Genomic DNA, 17,715 nt, shown 5'->3' with positions numbered 1-17,715 from the left:
GAAGCTAATGGCCATGTTTGCCGTCCATTCCTTGTACAATATTGAGAGAATATAGGTTGGGGCCGTTCTACATGGACAAGGAGGTACTCGTTCGGCTTTCCTGGTATCACAGCCCCCTGTCCCGAATGGGATCGCTTGTGGGGAGGTAAGGGGACGGGAGGCTTGTACATACGTTCATGGTAATGAAAACATGTACGAATATTTGCTTCATCTGTATCACACGGATGGGAGGCCAAGTGAGCATCGCAAAAAGTAGTGTTCACCTCAGTATAGTATATAGGCTCGGTGATGTGCATCTAATGCAAACCAGCGGCTTGACTGGGGGAGTTCAGGGGCTGATGTAAGTATGCCGACAATGGATCAGAATGCGTTGAATCCCTTTGATGTCAAGCCGATTAGATCGCGGTCCTCGCAAACCCATTGTTTCGTGCTTTCCCCTGCTTCGGTCGTATTTCGAAAATTAGGGGTGTTTGTTCCCCCTCAGGACTTGGATCTGGAATACCCCTCAAGATCAGACCATCTTTCGTTGTCTTTGTCACCACCAAACTCAATGTTCACCGACTCTGTCTTGGTCAACGGCCGCTAACCATGAGTCTTTTCATATTGTGACTATCATGGCGAACAGCCCAACAATGACTGACCAGCAGACTCGGACAGTCATGCGGTCCTCGAGGACGTCGATTTAAAGTCCTTGTCGCCCAGCCCATACCGACGGCCTCTTGCTTAGCATCACAATCAGCTCAAGCATTGTTTCAATACGTTTCTTTTCCTCTCAGGCTTGACAACAACACAGCACCACAAAGCACAGACCTCCAAGCCGAACAAGAAGATAAGCAGTCCCATAACCATGTCTTCAACAAACGTAGCGCTCGAGAACACTGACTACGACCCAGCCTGGGACACCGTCCTCTTCGACGAATGCGTGCTGCTCGACGAGATCGAGGCGCACCCCATGCTCTGCCAGGACTGCAAAATGAGGCTGGTCCAACTAATCGAAGTCGCCTTCAAGCATCGCCTCAAAACCGAGCCCTCCCTCTCCATCCCCACGGGATCACACATCCGCGCCCTCTTCCGCCTCCCCGCGGCCGAGTTCCAAGAGCTCCCCGCCCGCCCACGGCTCTGGTTCAAAACCTCCCTCACCGCCAACGGCGAACCCTTCTTCGCAGCCAAATGGATCAAGCAGATGCTCCGGCCCGACTGGTACAACTCTCTGGTCGAAGACACCGTCTTTGCCCTTTGCTCCGCCTCCGCCCCGGCCTATGAATCAGGCCAAGCCCCGCCCGACGCCTGGACCCCGGACCAATGCAAGCTCTGGTTCACGCTGCGCGGGCGGTACACGATCCAGGACGCGCGGCTGGGGCGGTCGTTGGCTGACTTTCTGCATTGTCATTTGATGATGCTCAACAGCGCGCTGGGGTACCCGGGCCACTGGGCCGAGCACGAATGTGGCGGCCGCTGCTACCCCCGCGTGCCAGGGGACGCATATTATCCGTACGGGGGAGACGTGAAGAGACAGACGGCGGCGGTGTTCGCGTCGGCTATGAAGTATGCTGACGAGCAGCTCGAGCCCGTGGTTGGTCGGTTGTTTGCGGAGCGGTTGCGGCAGACTGGGCAGGATGATGCCATGCGCTGCATGGCGGGGTTGGAGCAGGAGCCGTACTTCAAGGCCCGGTTGGAGGCGGCGGTGAATTTCTCGAGTGTTGAGAAGCTTGAGGAAATGGCGGAGGAGAGAGTGGCTGGTTGGCGGCGGGATATTGCTGCGCGGCGGGAGACTGGGGGAGGGGAGGTCACTGCTTTGGACTTTGAGGACCTGTATGAGCCTATTGATGGGTCCATCACCATTAGGTACGACCCCAGCGATCCGGAAGTCATCAATGCATTCGCGCTGTCGTTGATGAATCATCTTGTGTGTGATATAGTGGGTTGGGATGGTGAACCCGGACACAGGAGAGCCGGTCGTTGGGTCGTTCGAGAGCGCTGATGACAGGTACTGCTGGTAAGTACCTAGCAGGTGAGTTGGTGCGTACGCACCTCTCCCCTGAAGCGGGAATAGATTGTTGATGTGTAGTTGCTTAGAATGATATACTTCTGTATTGCCGTCTGGTTATTCAAGCCTCTCTCTCACGAATACCCCTTTTCTCACTGTATTCATCCCACCCATTGGGGCCATACATATCGAATTGCTCGCTCTCTGCCGCCACGTACGCCATGGAGAACGTCGTACTTCATCCAAGGTCCCTTACACTTGAAAGCTGGTGAGAAGCAGGAAGTTAGCTCTCTGACGGCTAATGGATTTTCTCTGTGATGTCTTTCTCCCTTTGCCGTTGCGCGGGCCTGAAGAACTGGCGCCAAGGAAATTCGCGGTTAGCCAGCAAACGAGACAAGCTGCACGCTTGGAAGGCTGCTAATGCCGTGGATCTCGTCGAATAGTGTAGTCAAAGTGAGGGCTGTACCTGATGTCGTGACCTGCCATTACCCTTGATTCGAAAAGGGAGCACCGTCTTGGCTCGAGCTGCGTCACTACCTACCGATGTTATTGCGAACCTCCAAGCGGAGCCTAGCGCAAGGACAAGGAATCGGCATATCAGACACAGCATTGGCACCGGCAACAGAGAAATGGTCGTGACTGGGAATCAGAAAAAAAAAAAAAAAAAACCCCGCATTTTATACCCCAGGTATAGCACCATGGCCAACGTTTTCAGTCTTGACAACCGCCATCCCGCTGTGGAGGTTCGTAACCCCCAGTACAGGAACGGGAAAAGAAAATACAACCAGAATCAGAAAAGGAGACGAGAAGAGAGTCCTATCACGCAAGGGTAGCGTGAGAGCCTTGGCCATAGCAAAGTAACACACCATGATGACAAGTAACCTCCTTGGCACCTGAAACCAGGCGCTCACTTCCCCAGCAGCGACTTCCCAGTCCGTCAAGCACGGCCGAAGCCCAAGTCATAGAATAACCCGTCCTGTCCCGAAAGTACCGTAGCGATGATTATTTGAGATCCGACCAGGAAAACTGGAGCCAGAGATAAAGAGTATTATGAAAGCAATCAAGCCAGAGGCCGGCAGAAAAAACCCGCCAGGACGCCGTGCTGGGCGACGGCCATGGGCCCAGATACCGGATGGACGTTGCTTTGAACCACAAGCTCAAAAGTATGTTGACTCAAGAGCGAAATCTTCGAAGTCGCCGTGTGTAAACCCTGCAAAACCAAAACACCCGATTCTCAGTGTGTATTTTCCGAGACAACCGGATCTTGTTCGAGACGTCCAAGACGGAGAGACATGTCATTACGACAATGTGGCCGACTTGGGATGGTGAAGGTGTTCGACACGAAACCATCGAACGCTTGAGATGCTCGGAACTTGGCAACCCAGGTCTAGCTCGGCGAAGGGCGCCGGTAGAAAACCGCGCCGCCACTATCTCCCTTTCTGGGTAGGGAAGAGTTCTTGAGCAGGGAATCAGTATATTCTGCTATGGAATATGAGCACAAGATGCCAGATCTTGGGGCTCACTTACCGGGAAAGTGCTCTTTCGCATATTGTTCGCAGGCCTTGGCAGGCTTGCCGACCTTCTGACCAATTACCTTCCACTTATTATTCTCATACTCCTTGATGGCACTCATCAATGCCTGGCTCTGGGAATGGTTCAGTCAGTTCGTGGTAACGGGAAGCGAACTCGACAGGATTGAGCTACCTCATCCTCAGCAAACTCGGCATAATGCATATCCTAAGACAAGGCGTTAGTCGGGTACGCGAGATGCAGGTCCTGGAATTGCCATTGACGAACCTTGTACCAATGCTTCTTGACGCTGCCCTCCGTCCGCGTCGGAAACGTCTGTGTCGGTTAGCTTCCGGCCATTCGCTCCGATTACCGAGTACCAACCTTGGCAATCTCGGCCCAGCTGTTGCCGGCGTCGCGCATCTGCTTCAGTCGAAGCTCTTCGGCCGGCGTCCAGGGAGTATTTGTCCGGCTCTTCTTGGCAGGCGGCGGAGCCGGGGTAGAGTTAGCATCATCAGACGGTGCAGGCTGTGCGGAGGAGCCAGACGGCTGGGCCGAAGCCGGAGTGGCAGGAGGTGCCGACACAGGCTGTGGCTGCGGCTGCTGAGCATGTTGCGAGTGTTGCGAATGATGGGGCTGCTGCTGCTGTTGTTGTTGCGGCTGCTGCTGGGGAGAAGGCTGCGTAACATGAGGAGGGCCACCGGGAGCGGGCTGCGCGGCTTGGGGCGGCTGCTGCTGCTGTTGTTGCTGAGTAGGCGGCGGGGCTGGGATATGCTGCGGAGTGTGTTGAGGTTGTTGCGAGGCATGCTGGGGTGCGTGCTGGGGTGCGTGTTGGGGTGCATGCGAAGGAGGATGCGGAGCAGGATGCTGAGGAGTGTGCTGCGGAGTGTGCTGGGGTGCATGCGGAGCGGGATGGGCGCCTGGGGCAGGGCGCTTGCGTCTGGAAGACGGAGCGGGGGCCGGAGCCGGCGCCTGCTGTTGGGGCGGTGTAGCCTGCGGCTGTTGACCATGAGGCATGGGCGGCTGCACCGGCGGGGCGGCGTGGTGCTGAGTGTGTTGCGAGTGTTGCTGGTGCGGATGCTGTGGCTGCGCGGCCTGTGGCGGCTGTGTGGGGTAGGCTCGATAATCCACCGGGTGGTCGCGCCGGTTCATCTCAGCAGGCTGCTGTTGCTGCTGCTGAGCAGCATACGGCTGGCTGTACCAAGAGGCATGGTTAGCAAACGAGTTCGGCGGCGGCGGCTGGTGTTGCTGCTGCTGCTGCTGCAACGGCTGCTGGTGCTGCAGCGCTGGCATTGACGTCGACTGCAGCGGACGCCATGATTGAACGTCGTTCGCCGTCCGCTGCTTCTTCATCGCAAGATGCGACGAGAAACCGTGTCGGGAACGGCCTGGCCGGGAAGCACCAGGTTGGACCGCGACAGAATGGAGTCGGCGACAATAGCGGTAAAACCGACGAGGACAGACGCGACTTCGGGAACAAGGGACCGAACAGGACGCGAGGCCAGTTGAAAGAAACGGAAATGAGCGGGAGTCTTTCGCTCGATGTATTCCCACCGTCTCCCACGTGTTTGCCAACCTTGTCGGTCGGGTGCTTCCAAGCCTTTGCGTTCCCTAGGAAGGGAGTACATGGGGTACAAGAACGGACTGGTGGGGATGGGCCGGGACCTCTGCGCAGGTGCCGTTGAGATGGTCGAGGCAATGGTGTCTTAAAAGCCAACGGCCAAATACGAAGAGGTACAAGGAGACAATGTACTTACTGAAGGTCATTGGAGTGGTTGGTGGAGTTGGGGTTGGGCGGGGAGTAGATGTACTCCGGCATAGGCGTGATTGTCCACTGATGCATGGTCTAGAAATGCGCCAAAAAGCTGTCAGCAGTGCTGCCTTGATGAGTACGGTACTTTGGAGCTAAGGTTGTGTCGAGCCAAGGTGCGATGGAAAGGAAGAATGAAGTACAGAGCAAAGAAAATACAACGAAGAACAGGATTGTTAACATGTACCCGATGCATCCAGCTTTGTCATTGCTGCCGCACCGCGTCCATGAGCCCATCGCGAGCATTTTGCTTCTCCCTCATTTTCAGGATTTTCTCGGTCTCTGCTCAATGTAGCGGTTGATGCTTTTGGTTACAATCACGAACCAGATCAACCAGCGCTCTGAGCAATTTGCTGCTGCGGACGGCAAAAGCAGCGACTAGGACGACTGCGTGTCTGGGTGCAGCACGCGTCAATCCGTCGCGAAAATTTGAAAGACTGGACGACTCGGGGGACTCGCCGGACCATGGAAACAAACCGATTCAAAGAGTGGAAAGTGGTACTTACGGGTAGGGTCGAGTCAAAACCAGAGCTGCATAAATCCCAAATGACGGATCGATCTCGGGTTTGTTGGAGTTGAGAAGTACTCGTGAGTGACCAGCAGGCAAGGACTTGAGACGCCGCTCAGGACATGCGGACAGAAGTACCTTGACCGGTGGAAATGCGGAATTGGGGGGCTGGGCTGGGGGGTGGAGAGAAGGATTCTTGTGACCTCAGTGCGCGTGCGCAGGCTTTGGGGTGGATCGGGTTTTGTGCGAAGCGCGAATTCTGTGGTCGAGAAAGCGGGGCTCCCGTCGTGCAGCCATACATTTTGGGCTTAGGCCCAAAGTCAAGCCACCTCGACCCCACTGCAGCCACTACGATCTCGTTTCCGGGCCGTTGACTAAAGTGACGGGCCGCCAAGTCAATTGGCGAGGGAACACAACCTGAGTCCGGCACCAATCAGCGGCCAGTGTAGCCGCCCAACCACCTCGATGGCTGACTGATACGGATACACAGCCGGTCCAGGCGCGTTTGACTGACTTTGCGAGTTGCTTCTGCGACTGCGTGGTTGCGTTGATGTCAAGCTCGATGCGAGAGCTGCGATGGCAGCTTAACTGGTCTGGGGCCGGCGCTAAGTTACGGTTTGTTCTTGCCTGAGCGGAGATTGGACGGCAGCAATCACTATCCTGGTGCGGAGGCGTCATCCGTGCGTGTACCTTTCTCCAATGATAATCCGTCGCCCACATATGGCGGGATGACGAGAAATCCCAAATTCTTTTTTGATCGCGGGTGCGTCGAGTGTTGAATGAGTTCTAACGAAACAAACTGAAAGTACTTCCGGGGAACGGGGAACGGGATGTAGATAGATGCGGCTTTGTGAGGAATCCTTTCCATCGCCCAAGGACGTACTGCAGAATTGGACTATACTTTAAGTTGGAGTAGCATCGAAGTCATGAAGTTTTCCCGCTAATGTTGTCCTAGTGTAGCGAAGGACCGGAGGTAAGGTCCTATGTACTGTACACTCAAGGTTCTCCGGTATCTTAACAGACAGAAGAACCTGGGCACCGTTGAGGACTTCAAGTTTCGTTACCTAACAAGCTCCGTTCGATAACGATCAATTCCATCAATGGATGCATCAATATTCTTGAGCTTCGTACATCCCCATCTATGCCGGAACTGACCGCCTATTCGAGTCATTCAAGTCTAAGATTTTTGTTCAAAGGTTCTAAATATCCCCAAAGCCCGACAATCTCCAATCCACCTTGCAGAGTACTAAGGTAGTACTGTATAGATACTGTGCATTTATCGTACTGACATAATCCAATACGTTCTCAACCCCTCAGTCTTGGCAGCCATATCAGCGACGAGACAGTATGTGCCGGGTAAAGGTACAATTCCAAGATCAAATACCTGTGCTCTGCAGAGTAACCAAGAGTCATAGTGCGGACAGGATGTACGGTACCTTATTCATGTAGCTGCGGGAAGAGAGATGCTGGCCAGAGTACGAAGTACAATACCGAAGATCAGATGTCAGGCTGGAATTAAGTTGTAATCGACTGCTTGGTACAGTACAGTACAGTACAGTACAGTACAGATGAAGTATCTCAAAACCAGATGAATGCAAAACAGCCCTACTATAGGCAAAGCTAAAGTACCCGACATCAATGTACTTTTCAATTCAGAGTTTGAGTATACTTCAATGACGGACTGCTGGACAGTCGGGCGATATCCGTACGAACGTAGTCTGTCACACAATGTATGCCGTTACAGCGGTCCAAGTTGAGAGAACACAATGGTCAACCGCGCCGGTCACTGTGCCAAAGTTGAACTTCAAGATCCAGGTTGAACTATTTAAATGTCGGGTGAGGTCAACTGCATGTGATACTTGGCCCTTCACCTGATACCGGCGTACACTAAGGAGTTAGGTACTTTTTACCACATTGACGGCCCGAGTCCCAGGGCCTAGGCAAGCTTTCAAAGGTTCCGTGAAGGTATTGAAATGTACAGTATCTTTGCAGGCTGGGTCACGTTGACAGATAAGATGGAACCTTGGATCATAGGCGCACCCAAATCTCGATGATTGAAACGGATCAGTCTGCAGCTCGCTCAATCAAGGCGTAATGGTAAGCCGAGCATGGCCTTCGAGACAAGGCATACTTGTCTTCCGGCTCCGAGCCTGGAATCCGGAATACCTGCAATATACGGGACTTCGCAACCCGGTTCACACAGCTCGACGAGTTTTGATCACTACCTGACCTCTCGATACAGCCACGGCTTGATTGCAACAGAAACGTCGTAGGTGCATTGATTATCTTGGGCCGTTGAAACGACCGATCGGGACGAATCCAGGCAGTAACGGCTACCTAGAGATTCTGGCCTTGGAAGCAGTACAACCATACGAAGTATGTACGCAGCGCAGCGAACCTGCAGTGGAATCTCCAGGCGCAGGCATCGTCTGATCTCCCAACGAGGTTAGTAAGGCCTGGACGAATTGCATCGGAAGAACTGCATCACTGGGGACGGGAGCTAGCCATCCTTTTAGCTCGAGATTTCGCGTCACGGTACCTAGATCCCAAGATTTTTCCTTTCGTGCCTTCCGCCGTTTTCGCTTCCCCCGCTCAACTTCGAGTCTCTCGACCACTGCATGTGCGGACCATCTGAACTCGGATACAAACTCAGCAATTGAACAACTGGGTTACTACCTTAGTAATCATCGAGCCTACGTCGCCCTCCCCGCGGTGTCATTGAAGTGATAAAGTGCTAAGAGCCTGAAACGACATGCGTTCCAGCTTTGTCAACATTGGGTTTGAAGATGGGGGGAAGGTTGTGGCCAGTGCTGCCCACAAATATGATGTGGTCTGTGTGCCACCTGCGGCTCGCCCCCTGGCCCAGCACGCCCAGGTCAGGTCTGGGACGGGAGTGGGATGCGTTGCGTTGCCTTCTCGCTTATCGAATCGAATCGGGATTTCGGAACCCGCCCCTGGTGGGTGGTGCTGGATGGATCCCTTCCCCGGATCTGGGAGATATGGACCCATGATCCCTTCCCCCCTCCTCCTACTGTACCTTAAAGTCAGGCTCGGGGTCTTGGCGGCATTCAACATGTTTTCACCCCCGGATTGATCATGATATGTACGGTGATGTGCCGCCTGAAAGGATTTTGAAAGAGGGTACTAGTATGCACTGGCATGTCATCCTTCACATTGAACACCCTTTGCAGTTTGCAACGCTATCGGGGTCAGGAAGGGATTGAGCCAGGTGCGCATCGTAGGTCGTCTGTGAATGGAGACACGCAGGATCTTCTGCCCAGGCGTTGTGCTTTTCAGATGGCAAGCATCAGACGATCATGAGCTGGTTCGGACTGACAGGCATGAATCGATCTGACCACTTACCCACCTTACGCTATTACGATTATGCACAAAATAACGAGATCCGCGCATGACATGCTCATCATCCCTTCTTCAGCCATTCTGCTCCGCTCGGCCTCGCTCACGGACGTCCATCTTTGATGGTTTCTAGAAGATATCGGAACGCTCCATGGTGAAAAGACCGGGTACTGTCGCCAGTGGTCTATGGATGCGATCCATGATCAGACATGAGTTTAGCCCATCATGGCGATCGGATGGTCTCGGATGCCCTAGGCAGGTTTCTCAAGCTTGAGGTACAGCAAAGCTGAGTAGAATGTTATATACACTTCAACAGTATTTCTTCGTCCAGAGTATGTACCACACTGCTGCGAGTGAGGTGAGGTCCCGTTAGGTCGATGTTACTACGACGCGGAGACAGCTCCTGGATCTCATCCGCCGGACGTCGTACATCAGTAGGACATTATCGCTGTCACGCTTGAAATTCGCAGCTCCCCTTTCCCTAAGACTGGATCATAAACATTGTTGGGAGGTCCTGGTGGCCATAAGCAGGTGATAACGACAGATAATTTCCCACCGGGATAGGCACCAGATCGTGGGATTCCAGATCGGTGACAACGATTTATGGAGAGAAGGGCAGCAAGCCACAGTACCCCGGGCCGAAAAGCGGCTGAGTTTACCCACGATGAGCCGCGAGGTGCCCCCGCGAAGAGCTGCCTCCAAGGAATTAACATATCGCTATTACAATCATCTTCCTGAGTGGCACAAAAAATATATCTAGCTGCGACTCGTTTCGATCGAGTGACCTCCGGGTTATGAGCCCGGCGCGCTTCCGCTGCGCCACGCAGCTTCTAACTTGATTGCTTGTTGGATTGGGACGACGGGAGAGTGGGTTATAGGGATTCGGGGGACAAAGGCCGTCCCTCCTGCGGTCGCCCTAAGCCCTAGCTACGATGGAGCAGGATCAGACCGCCAAGCAACAGGTCTTCAAGGAAGCACAACGTATTCGCGTGATGGCCATGGAGAGCAAGGGTGAGAAAGAGAATAAGACATACTGCAACCGCTCAGTTACCTCAGATTGTTGCGCGTTGTTTACGCTGTCACTCACCCCGATCCTCCAGGGTCATTTGGGCGAGGATAATTTGGAGTTATACTGTACAGACGGCAACTCCGCTGAAAGGTAGAAAGAATTTCGTGTCCCAGTCTTCAGCAGGTGTGGTTACAGAGGACCCCCCTCCTTTCTCGAAGCCGGTCAGTGTCATCTCGAAGATCACCAACGCTCGGGCTCACAATCGAGATCGTGCTCAAGATGGGGCAGCTTCGGCGAAGTCCGATGACCCTGATAAGATCTCCGTCCACCAAGGATATTCGAAGCAAGAAGTCGGCACATCAAAGCGCGTGGGAGGAGAAGCTTCGAGATTCCACAGAGGAGATGGCCAAATCCACACCAGGATCGTATCGGGAGCCCTTTCCTTGGAATACGTAGAATTTCCGAGCCTGGCGGACTTTCCCAGAGGAAAGTTGACGAGATCCGAACGAAGCCCACATCCCGAATACTTAGTCAAGAGGAAACTGAAAGCCAGCCCAGACTGAGTGGCCGCAGTCTAGAAGCCAGACACCATGACTTAGGTAAGCAAGTAAGTGAGTAAGCGCGTTAAAGGCTGTTAGCGGGGTGAAGGTCTGCTGCAGTGAGACAATCGATCCAAGTGCCGTGCATTTCCTAGCTGCATACGGCACTGAGGAGAATGCTGCATTTGCCGGCGCTTCGTGCGACCTGCAGCCGCCAGACGGCCTCCATTCGAGGTCAACATCAGACTGCCCGAGATGCATCAAGCGCCGTAGGGGCAATGGGTGGACAGCAATGGCTAGCAGGTCGAATAGATGAGCATCGAAGGAATTATCGGTGCCTAAGGCTGTCGTGATCCCGAGACGAAGGCCGGGAAAGAAAGGGCATTACCTTTCCCCGCTGTTTCTGATCGGATCGGTGTTTGGATGTTTTGCTGGGCAACCGGCCGGACTGGCGTTCATCACGTTCCTGTTTTGACCATGCCGTCACCGTGTTAGGAGTTGATCCTATCTTTTGAGGATCGGACGGGGCAATCTTCAAACCAAACAGACATTGGATCCGTGGAGTTGAAGGGTGCCAGCTTGCTTGTCAGCGGCAGATTGCCAGATGGACAAGACGACCGTCTGCTAGAAACATCGAGTTAACCGTTCCCTGCCACCTGATAGCGCGAGATAAGGTTTAGTAGCATCAGCCTTGTCGGTCGGCGACCTGCGCGATTCAAAATGTTTCACCCGTTGTTTCCCTGGTCCGGCAAGGGCTGGCCCGGCGGGTGGCGATTGCTGTTGTTCGGCGAAGTTGTCGTTTAGGTACATGTACTTAGGTACGTACGAAGGAAGTCGCAGTGGGTTTGGTGGGGCGGCATGGGCCTGTGGGGGAGGCCCAATCGGGCAAGGCTTGATACACGGGTGAGATTGCGCCAACGTCTTAGCGAGTTTTAAGGATTCTGCACCCAGGGCCGGAACTGATCAGAGCCTTGAAGCAGGGGCGTTGCTGGGGCCATGTCCTTGCAATATCGGTCTCGCATTAACGTCATCATGGAGATATCGTCGATGAGAATTCACAAGATCGCGTGCAGTTGCTGCGAGTTCGCTCCGACCGATCGGAAAGTTTGTCCGGCATGCAACGGTCCGCAAAGAGCCGTCGAAGAGCGGTCCAGGCCAGCTTGGGACCCGTTGAAGACATTGACCTGCATGCACGATTGTCCGGCTAACTGACCACCTTCGACGTTAGACTAATTCCACGCTGAGCATATGGCAGCCCAGATTGTATAGCAGCTCGACTCGAAAGCAAGGCCCAAGAACGTATTCAAGCTTATGTTGCATTGTTTTGGCCTCAAAGAACGCGAATCGAGCCGCCGGCCACCCGCTGCGACCGTCTCTTTCCACTACAGATTGCCGGGTTTCTGGGGCTGCGGTTGCTGCAACTTGCTGGGTTGTGGACTGTCCGTCTCAACAATCGAGTAGAAACAACCTCATGTTTCAACTGTGGGCGATGTCAAACCAAACGAACGGAATGAGCATTTGACAGTGGATGCTTGCCTGGCATGGGATTGAAATCGCGGGGCAACAGGGTCCCTGGGCAAGAGCCTCAGAAGAGTGGATACAAGAAGCCTGCTGCAGCTAATCACAGATGGCATTCTGCACAAGGGCCAGGGGATTTGTGCGACAATCCCAGACCAAGGACGACTTCGACTTCGCGGCACCCGTGTCAAACGTCAGACACAGACCTCTCTCTTCGATCTCGCGAATGTCCTCGGACTTGATGACTACGTTCCGATATCTAAGCCTCAGGCGGCAAATATCTTTCCCAGAGAGGCTCACTCCTCGTGTGTCGAGCAATTCCACCAGTTGACAACCCCGATCCCTGTGAAGCCTGTCTAACTAAGGATGCGAGATCCAGCTCCGTCAGCCGCTCTAATACCTCCGTACATGCGCTGGCATCTGCACCGGGTCGGTCTCCCGAGTCAGCGTTTCGAGTCTAGAATATGCAAACGCGGCGGCTGCTGCAACGCGATTCATGGCCAGTGCCAGACATGACCATCATCTGAAGTTCTGTTGTCCAGCTCGTCGAACACTGATTTGAAGGCAGTGGCTGGACAGGGGCACCGTCTGTATACGAACGAAAGTCTCGGAGCAGGCTTCTGCTCTGATCCGATCTTTTTCAACATGGAAATTGAGGCTGTGCCCGGATCCATCAAAGATCACTGACAGCCAGCTCTCCGTGTACTTGGGTAGCCAAGGCTGATGGACAGGCCCATCTTCGAGGCCGATGGCAGCTCAACACAAAGTTACCGCTCCTGTACCGCTCCCGCGCACCGACGACGTGTAACCATACCCTGGCCACCCGACCCTTCTCCCCCCAGGAGTCTCCACATTGGTCTGTAACAGGCTTCAGAGCTTGTGGTGTGGCTGTTACCCCGGTCCGCCCACCGGGATTGGGTGAGCCTCCAATCCGATGTCATGCAACAGATACGTAGTATCGAAGTTATCTGTGTGCATTATTATTGCTTCCCTTTCCTTCTCCCCCGCCAGAGCGCTTTTGTCTTCTCCTCTTGTTCATCTTCCTTACCCATCGAGGGTTTACTTGTGGATTCCCATTCAGCCATCACTACGCTGTTGCGTGTGTGTCCCTTTCTTTTTTCCTATTTTCTCTTCTCGCAGCTGACATTGTCGCTCTTTCATATACCCAACTAGTTTTTGGCTGCCTACATTCTTTTCTGGAGAAAGATTTTCACTATAGGACGGTATAATCTGGTTCATTATACTTCATCCCTTCGCCTGGCCGAACTTATTGTCGATTCGTTTCGTGTATCTTGGTCTATTCGTCGACGACCGGGTGACTTTGCTCGCCTTCAAACGAACTTGGGAGAAGGACCACCAGCCTCGGAGGTCTCGATCTGCTAAGTTGCATGGTACTATAACGAAACGGAGCCGACTTCGATTCTTGAAGCAGCCAGTTCTGCCATTTTAAGACGCTATATTTGTACAACCTTCGATTCTTGGGACATACCGCCTGGTATAACAGCTGGACCGACTGGATCGTGCTTTTGTGGCAAGCAGTAGCTGGGAATCAGAGACACCTGGAAAGGGGTCAACATGTCTCCGGTTATGCACATGGCTTCCCAGCTCCTCCCGTACACACCTACGTCGGACGCCATGGAGCGCCACGAATACGGCGTCACCAAGCACAGGAAGGCTACCTCGACGGGGGGTGGGCGAGCATGGAGCGAGGATGAGGTATGCGGAGTCTTTGGTTCGAGTGGTAAAGATTGTCAGGGGTTTAACAGTTGTGGGATTCTAGGAAGTGTATCTCCTCCAGACACGACTCCAGAAGATGCCCTACAAGCACATCGCTGCGCATCTCAAAAAGACAGAGCTCGCTTGTCGCCTTCATTATCACCAGCTCAGCCACGGCAGCAACCGCCGCAAGCGCACCACCTCAATGTCGTCAGCATCCTCGGGGGGCGGCCACTCGCCGACCCTCCAGGCCTCGATACCTTCGCCCATTCACGAGCACGGTGGCACATCGAGCCGGTCAGCCTCGCCACCCGAATCCGCGGGATCGTATGGCTTAGGGAGTCCCGGCGGCATCCAGCTGCCCAGCATCATGTCAGCGACCGCCTCAACCAACACATCCCCCCGCCTGCCGACCATCCTACCCAAGCCGTCCTCAATGACGCTTGCCCTGGCCTCGATGGGCGGCGGCTCGGGCACCGCATCCCCAACAGCCTCCCGCGGCTACCCCACGCCCCTTCACGACTCCCACCCTCACAACGCCACGCTGATGACTTCGGCAGCCACCAATACCGGCGCTGCTGCCCCGCACTCAACCGTTTCGCGCATAGGCCCACAGCACCACGGCCACGGCCACGGGAACGGTCACGGCGTCCCGCAGCTGCGACTCGACTGTTCCGCACTCCCACCTCCACCGTCAGGAGGTTTCCAAACCCCTTCCTCCAGCCACCCAGTCGACATGTCCCGGCTGGCAGCCGTGTACAACACCCACCGGGCGTCTTTCTGGGCGGCTGTCGCGGCTGATTACGGCGGTGGCGCGAACCCGTTTGTGCTGGAACAGGCGTGGCGAAACAGCACTAGCCATGGAGGAGGCATTGGCATGGGCATGGGCGTGGCAGCGCAGATGACGCCTATCACGCCGGTGGGCAGTCCGGAGGATCATATTTATGGTACTGGGACTGGTACGGGTGCGGGTGCGGGTGGGCAGGCGAAGCCGGATAAGACGCGGATTAGTGCTATTCTGGGGATTGATGCTAATCCGAGGAGTCCGAGGGAACGGGAGATGGTTAGACGGATTGAGGAGGAGAGATGTTCGGTTCCCGTATCGGTCGGGGTGGTGGGTGCCTGATAACCTGGATGGGTTTTTGATGGGTTGGGTCAGATTGGTTGATGGTGGTGGTGATGGTGGCGACCGGCTTCTGGAAGAAGAAGCGTCCTCTCGTTTCCAGCTCTTCTTCTTCTCACGATCTTTCTTGGGGTGTTGTTTTTGTCACTTGGTTTTTGTTGATTTGGTTTGGTTTGGTTGGATGCCAGGGGGATTGACTCGGCCGTGCCCCAGGCTTGGACGGAGGAATGCAGTGATCAGGGGACAAGGGAGTCCTTCTAAACGATTTGCTGGCTGTGTTGTTACCCCTTTTATCCATTTATGCTCTGCTGTTGTCTTGCAATCCATTTGTGCAGGTTGCCTTGTTTGCTGTTACCCCTTGCTGCTTTTCATTGATGGAAAATGGGGGTATGGGATATTGGATGAGGGATGAAGTCACGACACGACATCAACAGCCAGGAATAACCCAATTAACCCTATCTACGGTACCTTAGCTTACCTATCTCTACACAAAACTCTCTGACTAACGGATCACTGGAACTCAATAGCAGGGTTCCTGGGCGGTGTCTCGGGAGGGGCGGGTTCGGAAATGGCGCAGACTACCCTAGCTTGGCGGCAGTGCACTGGAAATGTATGATAAACTTGGAGTAGCTAGAAGGTGCTGAAAGCAAAGAACCGTGTCTTGCGGTTGTTTCCCAATCAGGGTACTTCAGTTAGGCAGGTAACACGCTCAGAGGAACGTGCTCTTTTGGAGGTAACAGAGCTGTGCGATGGCGGGAACGGTATTGCTGCAACAATGGAGAATTTGTATACCACTCGTCGAGTCTGATTGGGTTTGACCTTCCGTCGATGCCGGACTTTGATGGGATTCGTTGGACGTTTGAAGATGACTCCCACTGAATGAGGTAGTGTACCTTATGCGGTTGGCAGTTAGGGTTTAGGCAGCAGAGGTGCCTAGGCATTGGTTCAACCGCCCAACAATCAGTCACGCCTTCCGACTTAGAGCATTTTAGCATCATCCTCAAGTCCCTCACTATCGAACTCGCCTTCTCTGCCAACAATTCACGGTCACTCTTTTCCTTCAACATGTCTGCGGTAGAGGAACTTCCCCCTTTCAGGTATCGTCAGCCGCGTATGGAGTACGTGGAGGACGTTGAGAAATACGTACCTGGTGGTTACCATCCTGTCGACATCGGCGACGTTATTGGGACCGGCACCCAGCAGTACGAAGTCATTCACAAGCTTGGGCACGGAGGCTTCTCGACCGTTTGGCTTGTTCAATTGCGTAGCGACATTGACAGGCCCTCCTACTTCGCCTTGAAAATCCTCTATGCTGAAGTGAGCGATTCAGACGACGACGAACTGAGGGCGCTTCAGCATCTCCGAGAAGTGTCTGGTCCGCTGGGACATCCGAACGTGCTGACCTTGTACCACTCGTTCAAAATCTCGGGTCCCAACGGCGAACATCTCTGCCTCGTTTTCCCGGTTCTGGGCCCAAGCCTCAAGGCATACAAGATTCTTGAGGCATTGTCCGGCCTTGCGCGACATCAGCTGTGCTGCCAGGTTGCCAGCGGGATGGCATTTCTCCATGAACATGGAGTCTGTCACGGCGGTAAGCTACTTTCCTATAATTTGATTGTCCAGAATTCGCTGACCGAGATATGAACGTAGATTTCACCCCAACTAATGTTGCTTTCGAGCTTCCGAACATCCACTCCATGTCTCGGACTCAGTTGTATCAACTTCTAGGCGACCCCGAATCTGAGCCTCTCAAACTGGGCAATGGCTCATACTCGGAGCATGCCCCGAAGCGCGTCATCCAGACTCCCAACTTCCCAAGTCTAGATTATTCTTCTCTCTCTCGCGTCGTGATCGTCGATTTCGGAAATGCCTTCTTCGCGGATTCTCCACCGCAATCGTCAGGGTCTCCGATAGATTTCTTCCCTCCAGAGATTTGCTTCGGCTACTCGCCCTCCACCAAAAGCGATGTCTGGCAACTTGCCTGTGTCCTTTACACAATCCACGCCAGAGAGCCCTTGTTCCCCACGTTCTTTAGAATATTCGAAATCCTTGTAGGCACTATCGTGGGTTTTCAAGGGTCCATTACCCCAGGAATGGAAGGGCCGGTTCAAGTTCGATGAATACGGCCACCGAAAAGCGGGAAAAGAACCGAAAACAACAGATCCGGCTTGGTGGTTTGAGGAAAAGCAGTCAGAGAAAACGATCGACAGCCGATTCTCCCAGCATGCACAGCATCTCCCTACCAATCTGATTAGAGAGTATACACGCCTGCTCCACGACATGGTGGCATATGAGCCCACGCAGCGCATCTCCGCGGCCGATGCTGCGCAGCGGCTGAAGTCAATGACATACACAGATGACAGTTGAATGAAAGATTAGGTGAGTGCGAAGGCACTACGTTCATATCTCTGAGGCTTTCGAGTTATTCCCCCCGGTTCCAATCGCCAACGTGGGCCACGCTTTCTTACTACATGCCATATGGCAAATGAACCCACTCATCCCTGCTTACTGCTTTGCAAGTCTATTTCCTAACGTTGGACGGTCGGAGGTAGGTTTTATCGTTCTCTTCACTTTTCCATCATCGTCTTCCATATACTTGTTTTACACCACGGTGCCTGGACGACGCTCCAAGGTAAAGC

At 53.9% G+C, this 17,715-nt stretch overlaps 5 protein-coding genes and 1 non-coding gene across 6 annotated transcripts; 4 read left to right on the top strand and 2 right to left on the bottom strand.

Annotated features, from left to right (window-relative positions):
- Positions 1–564: 564 nt before the first annotated feature.
- On the top strand, positions 565–1,981 carry N656DRAFT_848196 (uncharacterized protein; the record flags this gene model as incomplete). The annotated part of the gene is made up of 1 exon (XM_064819292.1): positions 565–1,981. The coding sequence occupies exon 1, from the start codon at positions 848–850 to the stop codon at positions 1,979–1,981; it is 1,134 nt and encodes a 377-aa protein (XP_064666529.1). The 5' UTR covers positions 565–847.
- Positions 1,982–3,506: 1,525 nt separating this feature from the next.
- N656DRAFT_716928 (uncharacterized protein) lies at positions 3,507–4,513 on the bottom strand (the record flags this gene model as incomplete). Its single annotated transcript, XM_064812170.1, has 4 exons — positions 3,507–3,632; positions 3,692–3,724; positions 3,785–3,832; positions 3,881–4,513. 4 exons carry the CDS (start codon positions 4,511–4,513, stop codon positions 3,507–3,509), a joined length of 840 nt encoding a protein of 279 aa, XP_064666528.1.
- A 5,415-nt stretch (positions 4,514–9,928) lies between these two features.
- Positions 9,929–10,000, bottom strand: N656DRAFT_t125. The gene has a single exon. It is a non-coding gene; the product is annotated as a tRNA-Met (tRNA).
- Positions 10,001–12,962: 2,962 nt separating this feature from the next.
- N656DRAFT_366494 (uncharacterized protein) lies at positions 12,963–13,716 on the top strand. The gene is made up of 2 exons (XM_064809401.1): positions 12,963–13,336; positions 13,411–13,716. Exons 1-2 carry the CDS (start codon positions 13,172–13,174, stop codon positions 13,618–13,620), a joined length of 375 nt encoding a protein of 124 aa, XP_064666527.1. The 5' UTR covers positions 12,963–13,171; the 3' UTR covers positions 13,621–13,716.
- A 114-nt stretch (positions 13,717–13,830) lies between these two features.
- On the top strand, positions 13,831–15,079 carry N656DRAFT_792190 (uncharacterized protein; the record flags this gene model as incomplete). The annotated part of the gene is made up of 2 exons (XM_064817053.1): positions 13,831–13,953; positions 14,018–15,079. 2 exons carry the CDS (start codon positions 13,831–13,833, stop codon positions 15,077–15,079), a joined length of 1,185 nt encoding a protein of 394 aa, XP_064666526.1.
- Positions 15,080–16,141: 1,062 nt separating this feature from the next.
- N656DRAFT_792189 (kinase domain-containing protein) lies at positions 16,142–17,443 on the top strand (the record flags this gene model as incomplete). Its single annotated transcript, XM_064817052.1, has 3 exons — positions 16,142–16,667; positions 16,727–17,143; positions 17,214–17,443. 3 exons carry the CDS (start codon positions 16,142–16,144, stop codon positions 17,441–17,443), a joined length of 1,173 nt encoding a protein of 390 aa, XP_064666525.1.
- Between the last annotated feature and the right edge of the window lie 272 nt (positions 17,444–17,715).

Source organism: Canariomyces notabilis (genome assembly GCF_033297395.1).
Source record: "Canariomyces notabilis strain CBS 508.74 unplaced genomic scaffold N656scaffold_28, whole genome shotgun sequence".
Lineage (NCBI taxonomy): Eukaryota > Fungi > Ascomycota > Sordariomycetes > Sordariales > Chaetomiaceae > Canariomyces > Canariomyces notabilis.
The sequence above is the reverse complement of the archived record's forward strand: the minus strand, read 5'-3'. Positions and strand labels throughout refer to the sequence as shown.

Coding starts and splice junctions, on each gene's coding strand:
- N656DRAFT_366494 (XM_064809401.1), top strand. CDS start 13,172: ATGTCATGCAACAGATACGTAGTATCGAAGTTATCTGTGTGCATTATT. Junction 13,337..13,410: donor AGCCATCACTACGCTGTTGC/GTGTGTGTCCCT, acceptor ATACCCAACTAG/TTTTTGGCTGCCTACATTCT.